Genomic DNA, 18308 nt, shown 5'->3' with positions numbered 1-18308 from the left:
AGTTTATCACTGATTTTAAATTTTTTTAATGTTTTAAATAGTTGTTTTAAGGTTTTTTTTAGCAATTTTAAATTGTTTTATTATTTTTGTAAACTGCTTTTACAAACTAAGCAGTGCATAGATTTTATGAAACAACAGTAATAAAATATGAAACACCTAAGATACTGTAATGCACTTAGTGAAGTCTGCATTGTACCTCTGATGTTAAGCTGGAGTACTTGAATTTCTTTAGCTCTTCTGAAGTCACTATGATTAAACTGCTTTAAATACATGAACAGGAGATTAACTGATCTGTGACTTGCCAACAGCTTTGACCAAAATATTCTCTCCCTAGGTTCATATCTGAAATGTTCTGATTTGAGTATCTACTTTGTTAAATCCACGTATAACCAGACATGCATAACGCTGATGAGTTTTTAAACTGTGGTAAAAGTGGCCCCTGAAGCTGACTTAGTCATTTTCTAACATGTACCTTCCCGCCATCTTTCCATTGTGTAATACATCGTCTGAAAAGTACAACAGACATTTGATTCTGTGGCCACCACAGAAATGACAAGCCCAAAAATACTCGGCATAAAGGAGATGTCTTGTGTGTGTGCGCGTTATGCCTTTAAGGGGAAGGTGGTGTCACCTCTGCTGTGAAGTGGGTGGACAAGTTTGTGGGGACTTAATAACCATCTTTGGTATTGCCTGTATTCCTTATTCACAACACAGGGTTATGCAACTGAAGTTCTAATTGGAATTTGCAATTAGAAGAGAATTTTCCAGCTTTTTTTGCTTAGCCAAAGTTTTGCTGTACATTTAGTTCATGAACTTACCCCCCCCCCAAATTATATAAGTTGCTAATGTATGTGCAGGAGCTGAGAAACATTGCATGGAGGGGGTACCAAATGGAGCAATGACTGAGAAAACTTCAGGACACATGCAAAAAGTTGCTCTCTACACCACCCACCCTATACATTTAAAGTGCATGGCTTCCCCCAAGCAATCATGGCAACAGGAGTTTGCCCTTCAAAGAGCTACAATTCCTTAGCAAACTACAGTTTCCAGGATTCTTTGGGAAAAGCTGTGTGTTTAAAATGTATGGTGTAGATGGGACACAAGAGTGCAAGAAACACATAGCAGGCCTCAGAGGTAAAGACAATGCACAACAGGAAAATCCATGAGCCAAGTTCAATCGCTAGATAGGAAGATAGTTGAGATTTTTTGGATTTTAATCTTTTTTTACGTCAAAGTGCAAGTAGATAAATAGGTACCGCTCTGACGGGAAGGTAAACAGCATTTCCATGCGCTGTTCTGGTTCACCAGAAGCAGCTGGCCACATGATCCGGAAAAACTGTCTGCGGACAAACGCCGGCTTCCTCGGCCAATAAAGTGAGATGAGCGCCGCAACCCCAGAGTCGGCCATGACTGGACCTAATGGTCAGGGGTCCCTTTACCTTTACCTTTAACAAATAAATAAATCAGGAATGTAGAATAAAATGCTGCACTGCTTTTTTATGGGATGCAGAACAAACTAACGGTGTCTGCAGCACAGGGACGGTTTTTGTAGGCAAAGGCAAATCTGTCAATTTAAGTTTTTCTCTTTCTCATTTTTCCAGTCTTAAGTTCAGTTCTCCATTTCCACACCAGTTTGCAATTTTTTAGTTTTTTATTTAAACAATAATTAAAGTGAAAGCCCACATCAACATGTGTGCAATAAGGTCAGTGTGGTACGAGGGCCTCATTGTGACCACAGTGTCCATGATAAATAGTTCTTTGACAATGGGAAACAGACATGTCCAGTTCATATTTTTCATTTTGTATTCCATGGAGCTTACTCCAAGGAAAGTGCAGATTGTCGCAGATTTAGGCAGCTTAATAAAAATGGGCACTTTTGGGGAAGCAAACTTTTCTTTTCTAGAATGTCATACATGTTTAAAGTATGGCAGCTGCATTTTAATTATTTTTCACATTTTTTTCTAGGTTCCGACATCGTTCAGTGGTTAACAAAGAATTTGTCTATAGAAGACCCAGGTAAATATATTGTTTTTGTTTATTGAACGCTATCCCCTTTGTACTTTTGGAAAGCTGTCTAAGCTTCCTGTTGTTCCCATTATAATCATAACACCATGGAAGATGGTTTCAGAGAGTTAGAGGATTCCAAAAACAGTAGGTTTTTAAGAAGTGGCACTCTGTTCTTGGAAACCTCTGTAGGAGTCTTTACCTTGAAATATTGAGTCACATGATAGATTTCCACAGGATTATCAGACCATTTTTGCAGGTTCCATGGATGGTTGGAAGGGGGTTTATGAAAACTTTGCACCCCTGTGAACTGAACTGACTTTTAGGCTCCCTTCCCTTCAGTGTTTGCAAGTGTGATGTTTACACACAAGGATGTGGACTTCTCACATGCAGTCCTGATCCTGTATTTAGGATCTTTGAACATCAAGCACTGAGTGTTCCCATAAACAAGTATCTGCAGTCTTAACAGAATCATGAGATAGCCCAGGTAAATTCTTTAAGCAAGTTTATTACATCAAAACCATAATTAGAATATATTTTAAAAATGTGTTCCTTGAAACAAACTTTCACAAGCAGCATGTAATTTATTGATTTAATGAGTTAATCTTTCACGCTAACAGTAAGAGTACATAGAAATAAAATATAGACTGACAAATGCAGAGTGATGACACATTTTATAGATGCATATATAAATGACTCCACCTTTAAAAATACCTTAACAGAAAAAGAAATCCGTTTTATCTCACCACAAGTAGTTTCAATGCAACTGGTCTTGGCTTAAGTAACTTTATATATGTATTCTCTTGGGGACAAGAAAAACACTTGAGAATATAGAAACTGAACAGGGCAAGGAGAATTTTATATAGCAATACTACAAAAAAGAAAATATTGCAAATCTCAGTGAGGTGAAGAGAAAAAAGAATGAGCGTTAATATCTGAAGCGTCATATCTAACAATATTGGGCTGGTCCCAAAGGTTTCCTTTTATTAATGGAAGTAGCCTCCAGTAATGAAAGAAACTTTCACAAATGGAAGGAATCTTGTGAGTGGAAGACTCTCTCTGTAAGTTGACTCAATTTTTCTGCTTATATTTTTTCTGTTGTTTGACAGGAAGCCTAAATTCATTTATTCAATAATAAGTAAGGAACAATAGGTCAATGCATTTGGCTGCTAAACAGAAGGTTGGTGGTAACTGGCTGACTGACTGAACCCAAAGGGTGCTCATCAATGGTTCCTCTTCATCCTGGAGAAGAGTGACTAGTGGGGTGCCACAGGGTTCTGTCTTGGGCCCAGTCTTATTCAACATCTTTATCAACGACTTGGATGATGGACTCAAGGGCATCCTGATCAAATTTGCAGATGACACCAAACTGGGAGGGGTGGCTAACACCCCAGAGGACAGGATCACACTTCAAAACGACCTTGACAGATTAGAGAACTGGGCCAAAACAAACAAGATGAACTTTAACAGGGAGAAATGTAAAGTATTGCACTTGGGCAAAAAAAATGAGAGGCACAAATACAAGATGGGGGACACCTGGCTTGAGAGCAGTACATGTGAAAAGGATCTAGGAGTCTTGGTTGACCACAAATTTGACATGAGCCAACAGTGTGACGCGGCAGCTAAAAAAGCCAATGCAATTCTGGGCTGCATCAATAGGAGTATAGCATCTAGATCAAGGGAAGTAATAGTGCCGCTGTATTCTGCTCTGGTCAGACCTCACCTGGAGTACTGTGTCCAGTTCTGGGCACCACAGTTCAAGAAGGACACTGACAAACTGGAATGTGTCCAGAGGAGGGCAACCAAAATGGTCAAAGGCCTGGAAACGATGCCTTATGAGGAACGGCTAAGGGAGCTGGGCATGTTTAGCCTGGAGAAGAGGAGGTTAAGGGGTGATATGATAGCCATGTTCAAATATATAAAAGGATGTCATATAGAGGAGGGAGAAAGGTTGTTTTCTGCTGCTCCAGAGAAGCGGACACGGAGCAATGGATCCAAACTACAAGAAAGAAGATTCCACCTAAACATTAGGAAGAACTTCCTGACAGTAAGAGCTGTTGGACAGTGGAATTTGCTGCCAAGGAGTGTGGTGGAGTCTCCTACTTTGGAGGTCTTTAAGCAGAGGCTTGACAACCATATGTCAGGAGTGCTCTGATGGTGTTTCCTGCTTGGCAGGGGGTTGGACTCGATGGCCCTTGTGGTCTCTTCCAACTCTATGATTCTATGGTTCAAGCTCACCCAGGATTCCTACATTGCAGGGGGTTGGATTTGATGATCCCCGGGGTTATTTCCAACACTACAATTCTATGATTCTACCTTTGGCTCATTTGATGCAGATGAATGGCATAAAATGGTCTTCTCAGGGGGACAAGTAGTGCTGGGGAGCAGACATCTTTTTAATGCATCTGTTTGTTTGTTCCATTTATGAATCATGCCATATAAAACATCTTGAAGTGATTTAACAAAGGAAACATCAATGAAACATAGATAAAACAATTATGCATATAAAAAATAATTTTTACTAACAGTGCCACTGGAAACAATGCCATCCTATGACTTAGTCCTGTTTCCATGGGGCCATTCTCATACCAATGAGGACAGCTGCTGGTCTGCTGCTTATTGTGGTTCCAGCACCATGTGGTGGCAAAACATTTTTTTGAGTAAAAGAGAGACTGTGGAAGCTTCTGCTGCCTTGTGGAACATGGTAAGCCCGTGCCCTTGAGAAACCTTAGAGTTTTCCCCAACTTTCTCCAAAAGTCTCCAATTCCCCCTGCCAGCTAATGGCCCTGTGGAAGTGGAGAGGCAAAGTTTCAGACCATCAGAAATTATAATATGAATGGAACAAATGGTTTTGCAGTACCTTAAGGACTAAGCATTCTAAACGACTACGATTGTCTACCATGGCTTAGTCCTAAATGCTCCTGCAGCTGAGTAGTGTCCCCATTTTCACCTTTGAAATGGTTGAGAAAATGTGTGCAGCTTGGTTAAGAACTTTTGTTAGCTTCTGTAATCCCACATAATCTCTGGTAAGCACAGGTATAAATCCTTCCCGCTTTATTTCATTTTTGTCGTGAGAGTGATTTGCAGAAGTGCGCATATAATGTAGGAAGCTGAAGTTATTTGTTACATGTGAGCTCTTGCTATTCTTAGGACTGCCTACCTGTGACTCCCTGTGCAATTTGACATCCATTTTCTCTCAGATTAAAGTAAATGGGAAATCCAATTGGAATTTAGCAAAGGGAATGCAAAACGTGAATGCTATTTGCCACTGCTCTCTTTTGCTGCGATGACCTTCTCCTCCTCAACCAGCAGAGCTGGTTCTGAGTATAGAAAAGCCTTCAGCTGGGAATTCACTAGTGGGTGGCAATGAGAAATGACTTTGCTATTACAGGATCTGAGGGTACATTGGATGCCATGGTTGTGCTTATAAAGCCAGCTGTGCTGTGAACATGGACCAGGCACTAATGGCACCAGTATAGAGTTTATTTCTAGATGGCATATGTTCCTAAATGGGAAGCATTGCCTGGGTGTGGACAAGCTATCAGTTAAAACACTGCTTTTCTATCACTCATTCCTAGCCCATCCATAATCCCAGCTCATTTTCCGCCTCCTTTGCCACTGTATAAAGTAAGTGCTACATAGATATAGTTATGGCAGGGAAGTTTTAAAATGCAACACAAACATTATCTGGCCATATTTATTCTGTTGCCTTTTTAGCCTGTGCAAAAATGTTTCCTCAAATCCTTTGCAGAGGCATCTAGCAATTGAGCAGCAAGGACCTTTTCAATGCCCAGGCTATATACTGCTTCACAGCTTTCTGCCGAGAATGGAGAGATCTCATCTTCACACTGCTGACATTCAGTGGTTTTGTGTTAATGTGTTAGCAGCCATGAATAGCTCTTACTATTCATACAGCTTGCATTTGTTTTATTTAACCTAAAATGATGGTGTTCCTCCTTTCATTTAGGAAGTATTTGCAATAGAATACTTTTATTATTATTTCTTAAGGAGCATGGAAGTTCAAGCTAGATTTTTCACTCTAGTTTCTTACTTGGTTCCACAGTGCCTTGCACACAACAGTACCTGGATATGTTTGATGCACCACCCCATTTCCTAGATTGAGAGTGGCTAAACTATATCACCATTGAAGAAGTGCCAAAACCACTCACACTTGGTGCATGTTGTGCTATCCTGTCATAGATAATCCAGAACCAAGTTTCTTGTTAACACACTTTGAGGTATTGCAGAGCTGTGGCTTTATTAGTGTGAACCAAAGCCAAGTTCCTAAGCGCTAATGGCCATTAGTTCCCCCACAAGATTTTATACAAGAACTAAAGTGCTCAGGTTTGTTCTGATAACTAGGATTAACTTGAATGCTTGCACAGAGATTGCGGTTCCATATCGTGCCAATAATTCTAATAAAATTTGTCGGCCTTTTCCCGTTCCCACCATAAACTGTTGTAGAGCCATCAAAGAACGTGGATGGCTGAATTTCAACAATTCATAAGCTGGAGTTTGCTTCCAAGTCTTTGAAGTAAACTTTAGTCAGACTTTATGAGATTTTTCCTGGAGTGAAGTGTTAGAAATTTTAAAATGAAAGCCTGTTCTGGTGCCGGCCTACCATGGGGTTCCAAAGGACATACGTCATTACCGACGATTTCCTCACTCTGATTTTTTCTGTCCCTGTGTAGGCCTCAACTGCACAACACTACAAAAATTAAATGCTTTCTGTCTTCCAAGTTACCAGTATTATGGCATCTTTGTAGAAGTGTTGTTGTAATGAAGGCTGTCTTTGTGTATCTTTTTGGTCTTAAAGGAGCTCATGGTGGAAAACATGAAATTATTTCATATTTTCTTCACTACACTTCTGCGCGAAGTGTTTTGAACACGGGTTTTCCCCTTGCAAATATACTAGCCTTTATATTGGCTTCCAGCCACCAGTACATAGCAGTCAATGGAATCCAAACACAAAAAACAAGGAAGGGAGCACTTGATGAGGGTGCCACGCATGATCAGGCTACCCTTGGTCTCAGATATTGATGCATGTGTTGGCCACACCCACCTCCAGCGCATGTACAATCCATGTCAGCCAGGAGGAGGCACTGTGTGAGTAGGATCCAAATTTAGCACCGTTGTTCTCTAACCAAACATTGTTTACAAAAATGCATATATTAGGGGGAAATGTGTATAAAAATGAATATATTAGCGAAAAGCACATACAAAACGGCATTCTATTAAGAGAAGCTACTTGCAAAAAAGAAGTATATGTTAGTCATAGTAGCATAGAATTGTAAAGTTGGGACACCAAGGGTCATCTAGTCCAACTATCTGCAAAGCAGGAATCTCAACTAAAGCATCCGTGACAGATGGCCACCCAACCTCTGCTTAAAAACCTCCAAGGAAGGAGAGTCAACCACCTCCCAAGGGAGACTGTGCCAAAACGGTAGACAAGAATGTGGCTATTAGAAGAAATTCACTGAAGAATTTTCACCCGTTTTTAAAAAAATAAATAAATTGCAAATTGCTGCAGAAACATGGAGAAATGAATTCAAGATGGGAAAAATGAGAAACTGAGAGAACTGAAATAGACAGATCCTTCCATCCCTATGCATGAAAGCCGCATCACATGTTCATGTTGTTGTTGTTTAGTCATTTAGTCATGTCCGACTCTTCGTGACCCCATGGATCAGAGCACGCCAGGCACTCCTGTCTTCCACTGCCTCCTGCAGTTCCATCAAACTCATGCTGGTAGCTTCAAGAACACTATCCAACCATCTCGTCCTCTGTCGTCCCCTTCTCCTTGTGCCCTCAATCTTTCTCAACATCAGGGGCTTTTCCAGGGATCACTGCCTTGTTGTGGCGAAAGGGCTTGAATAACTCAGAGGAGCTATGAGCTATGCCGTGCAGGGCCACCCAAGATGGATAGGTCATAGTGGAGAATTTTGACTAAACGTGATCCACCTGGAGCAGGAACTGGCAAGCCACTCCAGTATCCCTGCCAAGAAAACTCAACGGACAAAGATATGTTCATACTGAATGCCTAAAGATGTGCTTCCTAAGGCAGTGATGGAATAACCAATTCCTAAGGTTCCAGCAGCTGTTTTTACCTATTTACCATGTATGCACAGACTTCTGAGATACTGGTGGATGAATGCCATGACCCTTTTATCTGCTGGTACCAGAAGCATCAGCTGTGACATCAACTGTACGGATTGTGGTATTCATCATTTTAAAAATATCATCCCATTAAACTTTCAGTTCTAATTATATGCTAATACTAGTTTTAAAAAAATGTTCTTATGTCAGCTTGTGACAGAACTGGAGCAATGACTGAGAGATTCAAACCTAGGGAGTCTTTGAAAAATATACTATTTTAAGACAGCAATATTCTGGTTCTAAATATCATGGACAATTGCATACTGGCTAGATTTTTTAAAATTAGATAACTTTAAAGTAACTGTCAACTTTTAACTAAATTTCAAGGAAGATTTCTAGCTCACCTTGAGAAACCCCCTTCCTCAAAGCAAGGCAGAGAGGAGGAAGCCTCTACATTAGCAATAGAAACATTGTCTTGTGTGGTACCACGGGTTGTTGCCAGCAAAGTTTCCCTGTTAATGCTAGAGCAAAACCCCTAGAGCAAATTGGAGGGGGCCATGGGAGAAGAAGTTCTCTTATGCAGATGGAAATCCTTGTGCTAACAGGATGACTTTGTGGGGTACTAGCCCATGTCTTGCAGAGGCCCAGCGTGCTGCTTTTTTCCATCCTTCTGTGTCCCACATTCCTTTTCCTCAGACTTCCCTTTCCAGTTCATATCCATGATATTCAAAATGGAACCATGTCCATTTCCACCCCTCCTATATTTCCTAGCTTCCTCTATCTTCTGTCTTCCTATCTAGGATTTCTAGAAGTACCACAGACCTAGAAAGTGCCTAGAAAGAGTTCAGAAACCAAGAGATCAGAAACCAATGCATAACATGTTTACATTTAGCTTATCCCTTTTTAAGTTTTTTAGTTCCTATGAGCAATGTGTGTGTGTGTGTGTGTGTGTGTGTGTGTGTCTGTCTGTCTGTCTGTCTGTCTCTGTGTGTAAATATATAAACAAAACACTTTTCTTTATCAGTTCTATATGTTATGAGTACTATAACTGCCCTAGTGAGTTATTAACAATTTTACTGTAGTTATGCATTATTTAAAAGTGACCATCAATTTGCAAGAAGCAACCTCAGCTTCTGGGCCAAAACTTTCCACTGAAGGAAGGAAAAGAGTCCATTGTGAAAGGGGGCAAAGCTGCCTTCCCTTTTGGGGGCAGCAGGGAACATTCACTAAATACCCCTGCAACCTCCCTTCGGCTAGTGACAACCATTGGAGTCCCATTTATCCTCATGTGGAATGATACCTTGTCATGACATAGCTATGTTCTCAGCTAGCATCAGAAAATAAAAATAAGGCCTGATAAGCTGGGAGGGGCAGCAGTGAGTTTCATGCCTCCATGCCCTCTTGGAACCCCAAATGGAGAAAAGGGGCACATTGTCTATGAGCCCTAGGATTCAGCAATAATAATGGAGAACACTAGTTTGATAAGGCAGAAGGAACCAGGTGGCAAAAGTAAGGGTCAAGAACACTAACCTTGCTGTGAATAGGCACACTTCCCTCTGTACTCCAGGAACTCCCAGTTCTCTGTTCTAGTTTTGCCTTATAACAACCAAATACTATGTAAACCCTATTAACTGAAACAACCCTCAATAAAGAGTATGTCTGCCATAACCCTGAACTAAAGTTTTGTGATAAATCCCCTAAGCCAGCCATCCTGGCTGCCGAATAAAACTCCACACACAGCTCCTATGATGTCAGTGTTTCCAGCTGTGATTCCACTCAGCTAGATTAGCTCTGTGGTGGTTTGAGGGAATAGCGAAAACAGAAACACAAGTTTGGTATTGATTTGTCTTCTACAGGCATATTTATGAGTGTTCTTCTAGAGGACCATGGCTTTTAGTAATGGATCATTCTGGTTGTTTCCTTCAAAACACTTTTCAACCCTGGCACTCTTCTCCTTCCATTTTCTTAAATCTCTCTCCTCCCCCCACCCCCACAATGCCTTTTATTGGCATGTTTGTCCACAGGCACATTTTCTACAAAATCTCACAGATGAAATATGCATGACTTGCTGAGGCTGGGGTGGATTCTGGCAAGCCACTTTTGTGGCCTCATGAATAATGGTTGTCCATTGCAAGACAGAAGCGGGAACTAAAAATGCACAAAGCAGATATTCCAGATGGGGAAAACTCCCATCAAAGCCAGCCACATAATACACAGCAAGTCAAACTAATAAAAGCCACATATATCTACATGTTGCATTCATACCGGAGGATATTCGTGCCATTTGATAGATGAGAAACACTGAGGAGTCACTTCCAGTAAAGTGGTTAAATACACAGGTGTGTGCAGGACAACTCATTAGAGTGTGTACCCAGGGTTTTAATCTGTTTATTTCAATGAAAGAAGACAGAAGGGTGGACAACAACACAAACAAATATGGACAAGGAAGAGGTGAAGGGGCAAAAAGCTTATAGAACAATCACAAGAAGAGTGGTCAAGGAGCCAAAACAGGAGATTTTTTTCCTGCAGAGAAAAAGACCTGTGCCAAGCTGACCAGAAGAAGGCAGAAGTGGGCAGCACCAAAAGCAGGATGGCTCCTCCTCTGCCTTGCTTGTGTGCCACAAGAGCAGTCCCTCATCCTCACAGATCTCTCTTCACAAAAGGTGACGAGCAGAGCTCAGATAGAGGCATGAGATAGAGACAAGTGCAGGCAGATGAAAAAAGCTGGAATGGACCTGAAGCTTTTGCCTGCGGAGGAAGAGTTCCTGCTCCTTCCTTACTACCACTGCTGGAACCAATCATCCCACTTCTGCTTCTAGAGACAGGCAGGGCAGAAGCTACAGATGCATTTTAGAAAAATTCCAGCCTTTTTCTTCTTCCTGTCTCTCTCTCTCTGTCTGTTTCCTTTGATCCCACCATACATGCAGCTCATGTAATGTGATGGGGTTTTTTCTTTTCTCTGTGAACGAAACTTTGAGCCTAAACATGACTGAGCAGAAGATGTATACAGAACTGGATCGATGCCGACAAAGGCTTTTTCAACCAGCAAGTAAATAACACCTCCTCAGGCCAACTGCCATATCTCAAAACCATCTTTCCCAACTCGTACAACAACCCCCTTATAAATTTCAATCTTCCCTAAATGCTAAGCAAGCAAATTTATGCAGAAAAAGTAGAGCTTTTGAAGCCAAGGGGGAAATGTTTCATTGTCCTATGATAAAAAAACCCCTGAGTTATGTCTCAGTAATGGGAACCACTACCATCCTTGTGCAGTAAAGGTAAATAAATGCCCAATAATCTCACTTGCTTGGGTTGTTGGAAGTACACATTAATGAAACATCTGCTCCAGTTTGTCCCTGGCAAATTGAAAGCTTCTATTCATGAAATGCAGATCAAAGGAAATTTCTGACATGTAGCTTTCAGCAGCTATAGTAACTATGAAGCAAATGCTATATTTGTATTTTGGAAGTGGAAGCTATATTTATATTTCTAAAAATCATTATTTAGAATATGTTCCATTATGCTCAGAATATCATTCTGGAATGGCAATTGTAGATTGCTATTCAAGTATTTATTATCTGAATTTCAATATGAAAAGAGTCTGTCCTATCTCCAGTTCCAGGTGTTCCTTATGTAATTTGTCAGTAGGAAATTATATTTAAAAATGACCTTCCAGCCTCATATTAGTTCCCCTTCCTGAATGAGTGGTGTGTATGCTATTCTGCAGAAACAAGTAGGATGCCTGTGGTATATTGGTATAGTAATTGGTTGCTTGCACTGCTTTGTAGTTTATGTACATTGTTTAGGATGCATGCATAGAAAAGCAAGTAATAAATACTTTAAATAAATGACTGATCAATGATAGGGTGTCTATAACAAGATTCACAAGGGGGTGGAATGAGCTGCAGAGAGTTTAGGTGATAGTCAACTAAGTTTTACTCAGAGTACTGTAATATGAAGTTACACAGATGCAAATCTTGCTGAGATTTCAAGCTCACTGGGCCATGTGTTGGATTGCTTTGCTTGTGTATGGATGAACATCTTAGTTTGAATATCTATCTATCACCTATATTTTGGTAGTGGCTGTAAGCAGCCATTGCATTAGCAGCTTAAGGATATTCAGGTCTTTGATACAGGAAAATCAGCGTCTGGAACATTTTCTACCAAATTTTCTTATTCTTAACTCCTATGAAAGTCAAAATAAAAAAATTCCTTCCAGTAGCACCTTAAAGACCAACTAAGTTAGTTCTTGGTATGAGCTTTCGTGTGCATGCACACTTCTTCAGATACACTGAAACAGAAGTTGCCAGATCCTTCTATATAGTGAGAAGGTGGGGAGGGGTGTTACTCAGAAGGGTGGTGGGAATGGGAGATAGGCAGATAGCTGGGAGAGCCTGTTGACGACTATGAAAGTGGTAGCCTTACTCGTTGCTTTTTTCTGGGGGGACGCAGGGGTACATATACCCCTAAACATTTTGTGAATCTAAGTTTGGCCTCATTGAGGGGCAGTATTTCAATATGAGAAGGAAAATGAGAGTACCCCTAAACATTTTTTTAAGAAAAAAGCACTGGCCTTACCCATTTGTTTTCTGATAATTGGATGTATGCTGTCTTAATGAGGTCCCATGTTAAGAAAGAAGAGTGCACAATTTCATCTTCCTTTCCTCTCTCTGATTTATATATATTTTCCCAGTCTAAATTGTCAACAGCTGGTGAAATTTCTCTCAGAAGAATAAATGTCCAAACACTTCACCATGAAGTTTTTATTTTTATTTTTTAAGTGTTAATTGCTTTTGTTTCCCTCTGGCACAGTGGAAGCTCTTCATCTGGGAACATTAATGGCAGCCCATGGTTATTTCTTTCCTATCTCAGACCATGTTTTAACGCTGAAAGATGATGGCACCTTTTACCGGTTCCAAGTAAGTATTCCTGCTTTATTTCATTGACTTGACATGTAATAGCAAGGGATTTCTTCATTGTCAATACAGCAGACTTCTGTTCATGATGTGGTCCAGTATCAGCAGCAGCTACTGAAAGGGCATCTCTCCCCCAGCCACATACATAAAACACATGTGTTTGTGCTGGGAAAGGGGGAGAGGTGCCCTGATATAGCTAGTGGCTATAGAAGTAGCCATCTGCAAACACATCCCAAAGGAATAGCACACAGACAGATCCACATTCAGTTTCTGGCAGTGTTATGTACAGAGCTTTGTTGGAAAAGCATTAACTGGAGTAGTTTAAGAAGGTGGCCAAAGGAAGAGGAGGGATATTTATGGATACTTAGGAGAAGGGCAATAGCTCAGTGATAAAGTATTTGCTCTGCATGTAGTCAGTCCTTGGTTCAGTGCTCCACATCTCCAGATATGGATTAGAATCTGATTAGGAATGAATTGAGGCAATAGGAGAAGATATATTATTTAGCTATTATCCTTCCTTGCTCATATGAGTGAGATCAGCAGAGTACCATCCTTTGCAGCTTTAAACTTGAAAGCTAAGGCAAGACTGAATCACCTTCTAGAAACAATGATCCAGGATGCTTTAAGGCAGACTGCATTTTCCTAGTATGACTCCTTCCTCCCCCTCACTAAAAATATTAACCACACATGCATTGCTTTGTGAAGAAGTAAAAGTATTATTTACTTACATAATCAAGGTCTCAAGCTGCAGTTAAATAGCAAAATGAAGGCAGGTTTATAACTTCTATCTATGTTACAAAAGTACAAGAGATTCTGAGTGGCCCAAGGCTGAGGTATAGGCCGGTTCCTAGCTAGTCACTGCAAAGATGCTCTGAAGCAATCCATTGCGCCATAAATTGGCACCATACTTGCATTGGTTTCTCCTGCAAAGAAGAAGTGGTGAGAGTTTTCAGAAAAATATAGATAATTGCCCAACCTTATAAGAAACACTTGATTCTATGCACAAAGTTATAACAACATTATTTGGAGTATCAATTTTTCTTTGCTGTATGGCATTTAAATATGTTCAATTGATACTGCTAGCCACTCCCCAGACAGTTAATTTTAGAAGTCAAAGGAAATGTAGTATGCATGTTTATATTTTGTCAGACATAAATTCCTACATTCTTCCATTTTTGTTTTATTTTGCAGACACCCTATTTTTGGCCATCCAATTGTTGGGAGCCGGAAAACACAGATTATGGTCAGTGTGGATCTCTCTTCTCTTTCACTCCGGAGTCTTGCATTGTATGGATGAAAGTCTCATAATCGTCTTTTGCATTTAATCCGTCTTTTTCACTAAACTACTCCTGGCTTTACTTTTCAAACCCAGGTCAAGAACTGCTAATGCTGAGCTCAAGATTGGCTTTGGTTTACAAAGTTTACTAAGGCAGAGGTCAAATCTGCACACAACATGGGAATACAAAAATAGCATTATTTTTGCCACTTTGTAAATGTGCTGACTCAGAAATTAATTCAAAGGCAGGGTTGGCACCAGATGTAGGCATTGTTGGGCACCACCGAAGGCCCACTCCCCAGAAAGGGTCCTATGGCTAACCCCTAGATCAGCCTGGTGCTTTTGCTCCTCCTCTGTCTTGCTGTTACTGCCTGGTCACTGTTCAGCTATCCTGAGCACACAAGCAGCAACAAGAGAGAGGAGAAGATGAAGCTGCATTTTCCATTTGCCTTCTGCTCTCCCTTTGGATGGTTGTACAGTTTTGTCCCAGACTGAGATTGATTTGTGAACTGACAGTGGTGGCAACAGGAAGGAGGAGGTGGACCCACTCAAAGCATCTTGGCCAAGGGTTCTCCAAAGCCCAAAGCTGACACTGTTCACCGGTAGTGAATTTGACATTTGTATTTGTTGAAACAACAGCCAGCGATCAACTTAAGAATGCCCAAAGCTAAGAACTAATTCAGACTAGGTCACAGAGATGTGAATCTGTGCATGACCACCATCCCATGGCCACATTTGCTAATATCTTTCTAACATACATTAGGTATAAAACAGGTATAGGTAAACTCTGGCCCTCCAGATGCTTGGGACCACATTTCCCATCATCCCTGACCACTGGTCCTGTTAGCCATGGATGATGGGAATTGTAGTCCAGAAATTCTGCAGGGCTGGAGTTTGCTTATGCCTGATGTAAAATGTTACTTAGATGTACTTTTATTTCAATCTCTGCCCCATAAACAAAGCATAGGGGATCATTAGGTGACCTCTTGTAGTATTCTTGTGAAAGACAGCAAGAGTTCGAGAAGTTCACTGTTAAGTGGTCCATTACATTTCTCTTTGACATAAGGTTACGTTCCTTTTTGATATTTATGCCATGTATTATGCATGCAGGGCTTAAAAATTAAACTTAACATTAAATTTGAAACACATTCAACACATTTCAAAATGAAGCACCTTATTCATTCCACAAAATGAATATATAAATGTAAATAGGCACTGTCAAAAAACAACAACCCTGGCTATGGACATTTATTGTGTTGTACTGTGCCCAATCTATTATTGTGTTGGATTGTTGCCCCATTGTTCTTTCCTGCTTCACTTATATTTTCTGGACTATATACATGGCATGAAAGGAGCAAGTGGTTTTGGTTATAGTCTTAAAATTAATACTGCAGAATTGACAAAGTGTGTGCATAGTGACTGAGTAGAAATTTGAAAGGTAGATGAAAACAAGGAATCAACTTTTTAAATAAAGAAGTTTGGCTTTGGCACACTTAAAAATGATATGTTCACCAGGTTGTCAACATTATTTTTGGACGTTAGAAGTTTGTTCTTGCCTATGACCTGGGAGCTTAAATTTAAGGGGTTATTGAAACTTTTTCGTGCCTATCCCAGGTTCGCACAGCTCAGCTGTGAAATGCAAAGTCCTGGGACTCAAGCTCAGCTAAACAAATAGTTTTTCATTCCAAAGCAGAAATAGAAAACCTATGGCCCTCAATAAGTTGTTGAACTCAAAGTCTCATCAGCTGTGTCAGTATAGTCAACAGTGAGGAATGGTGGAAGATGTAGCCTATCCCTGCCGTAAAGCTAAAGTTGTATTAGTACTTTTGTGCCAGATCACCTTTTCAGAAGGCAGATTATCTCATAGCTTCAGCATCAGATGCAGTCCAACTGAGGCCCCATCTGCACTATTTAAAGCAGTATCATGCCAATCATGGCTTTTCTGAAATAATCCTGGGAACTGTAGTTTGTTAAGAGTGCTGAGTCTTGTTAGGAGACCTCTGTTTACCTCACAGAGCTGCAATTCCCAGAGTGGTTTAACAATCAATCCCTCTTCTCAGGGACTTAAGAGAATGGCAGCTCTGTGAGGTGAAGAGGGGGTCTCCTAACAACATTCACAAGAATGTGCAATGCACCAGTGTGCATACTCAAAACATACCACCTGGTCACTGAAGAAAGTTAGCTTTTCAGACTACAGTGGTGCCTCGCAAGACAAAATTAATTCGTTCCGTGAGTTTTTTCATCTAGCGAATTTTTCGTCTTGCGAAGCACGGTGTCGGAAAAGTTTTGGAAAAGCTTCAAAAATCACCAAAAACCTCAAAAAAGGCTACCACACCGCGTTCTATGAGTTGCTCCTCGAAGTCAAGTCGCAACTGTATTAGTGGTGTTAAGAAAAAGGAAACAAACTTGCAAGATGTTTTCGTCTTGCGAAGCAAGCCCATAGGGAAATTCGTCTTGCGAAGCAGCTCAAAAACCGCAAAACCCTTTCGTCAAGCGAGTTTTTCGTCTTGCGAGGCATTCGTCTTGCGGGGCACCACTGTATGCAGTTTACACTCGTTCTATATCTGCCCCTGTTTGCCATCATGAGGGTACCAGTTTATTATAGGTCTTGTTCCTGTGCTTTTAACAATAGCAATTGACTCCTCCACTCCATCACTTTATCTCTATGTCAGGAGAAACTTCACCTGCTAAATTCCCAGAGGAGTAGTTGGTCTCTTTCAATAGAGTCTCATGACCTTAAAGGCCAATTCATGTATGAGCTTTCATGAACTACCCACAGTCCCTTTATTTGATAACTGGAATTTAGTTCACAAAGACTTAGGCCATAATAAATCTTTGAAATTCTTGCATAGTTTTAAGTTTGAATGTATTATAGAATGATGCAGTCTGGTCATTTGTGGTGTGTGGGAAACGATAGGCTGTGTATTTAGAGAGAAATTCATAACACTAGGATAGGATTTCCTTGCCTTTTCAGAATTCACCCCCAAAAGCATGTTTCAGAATAATCCATATGGAATATTTCAGAATAATTTCAGAATAATCCTACTTAAAATGTAAGGAACAATTCTCACCAAGTATTCAAACTGCTGTAGTAACACTTTTGCTATCATGGTTTATATACTTGGTGAGATGTGCTATTTAAAACATTCCCCTAAAGAAGTTTATCCCAAGATGCATCAGGCTTCGTATTAAGCCCCTCCCCGCCCCCACCTCCAAGCAGCTAGAGTTTGGTTTTGGTTTTCTTCTGGCTAGTGATTTTCTGGTCAGTAGCCATTTTAGAACATTGAGAATGTGAAACAGTGGTATTGAATATCAAAGCTGTGAGCACATTTGCATGAGGACTTGGTTTTCAAAGTGAGAGGTGTAAAGTTTGCCAGCTGGTTTGGGCATAAACATAGATAGCTGTAACCAGGAGGAGATATCTTCTGACCATACAATGTACATTTGAAGCTTCCTTGGTGTTTTGTTTTAATAACATGAAATATAAATATATTAAATAAAATAAACGACATTTTAAACGCTTGTCAGATAGACAAAAACATTAGTAAATTATTTCCCATTTACTTAATAATAATAATAATAATAATAATAATAATAATAATAATATTTGAAATATTTTTAGGCTGCTTTACTTGGCAAAAGCAGAACAAAAATACAAACAGCGCAAAGTTTTAAAAATACAAACTGTAAAACTTAACAGCTACTTAAAACTTCAAAAGTCGGTGCTGTTTAAGTGCAGTTTAGCTGAGTCAGTTGTTGCAACAGAGCTAAATATATGGAAATCTGTGGGTTTCCTACTAAATAAAAGTATACAAAGTATAATTAGTCCACTTGCTTGTTTCTAGTTTGAAACCTCATAATTATCTGGTCTCTCCTGACCAAAAACAAAAACATATGGGATTTCCAGTGAGGTACAATTAAGCTGCTGACAGAGGAGGCGTGAGGAACCTTAAACATTTCCAAATAAAAACCTGAAAGGGGACTGTTATATTGGAGCAAATTTGTAATCTGCTGCT

General features: G+C 40.2%; 1 protein-coding gene across 6 annotated transcripts in view; it reads left to right on the top strand.

Annotated features, from left to right (window-relative positions):
* The window catches only part of RGS7 (regulator of G protein signaling 7), a 129034-nt gene that overhangs the window by 86717 nt on the left and 24009 nt on the right, over positions 1-18308 (top strand). For all 6 annotated transcript variants that reach the window (XM_083496915.1, XM_083496914.1, XM_083496913.1 and 3 more), the window contains exons 4-6: positions 1966-2016; positions 12913-13019; positions 14208-14259. In XM_083496915.1, coding sequence (XP_083353041.1) covers positions 1966-2016; positions 12913-13019; positions 14208-14259 — 210 coding nt within the window. The remainder of the gene's footprint in view (positions 1-1965; positions 2017-12912; positions 13020-14207; positions 14260-18308) is intronic.

Source organism: Podarcis liolepis (genome assembly GCF_965112155.1).
Source record: "Podarcis liolepis genome assembly, chromosome: 3".
Classification (NCBI taxonomy): Eukaryota; Metazoa; Chordata; class Lepidosauria; order Squamata; family Lacertidae; genus Podarcis; species Podarcis liolepis.
This window is presented reverse-complemented; position numbering and strand designations above follow the sequence as displayed.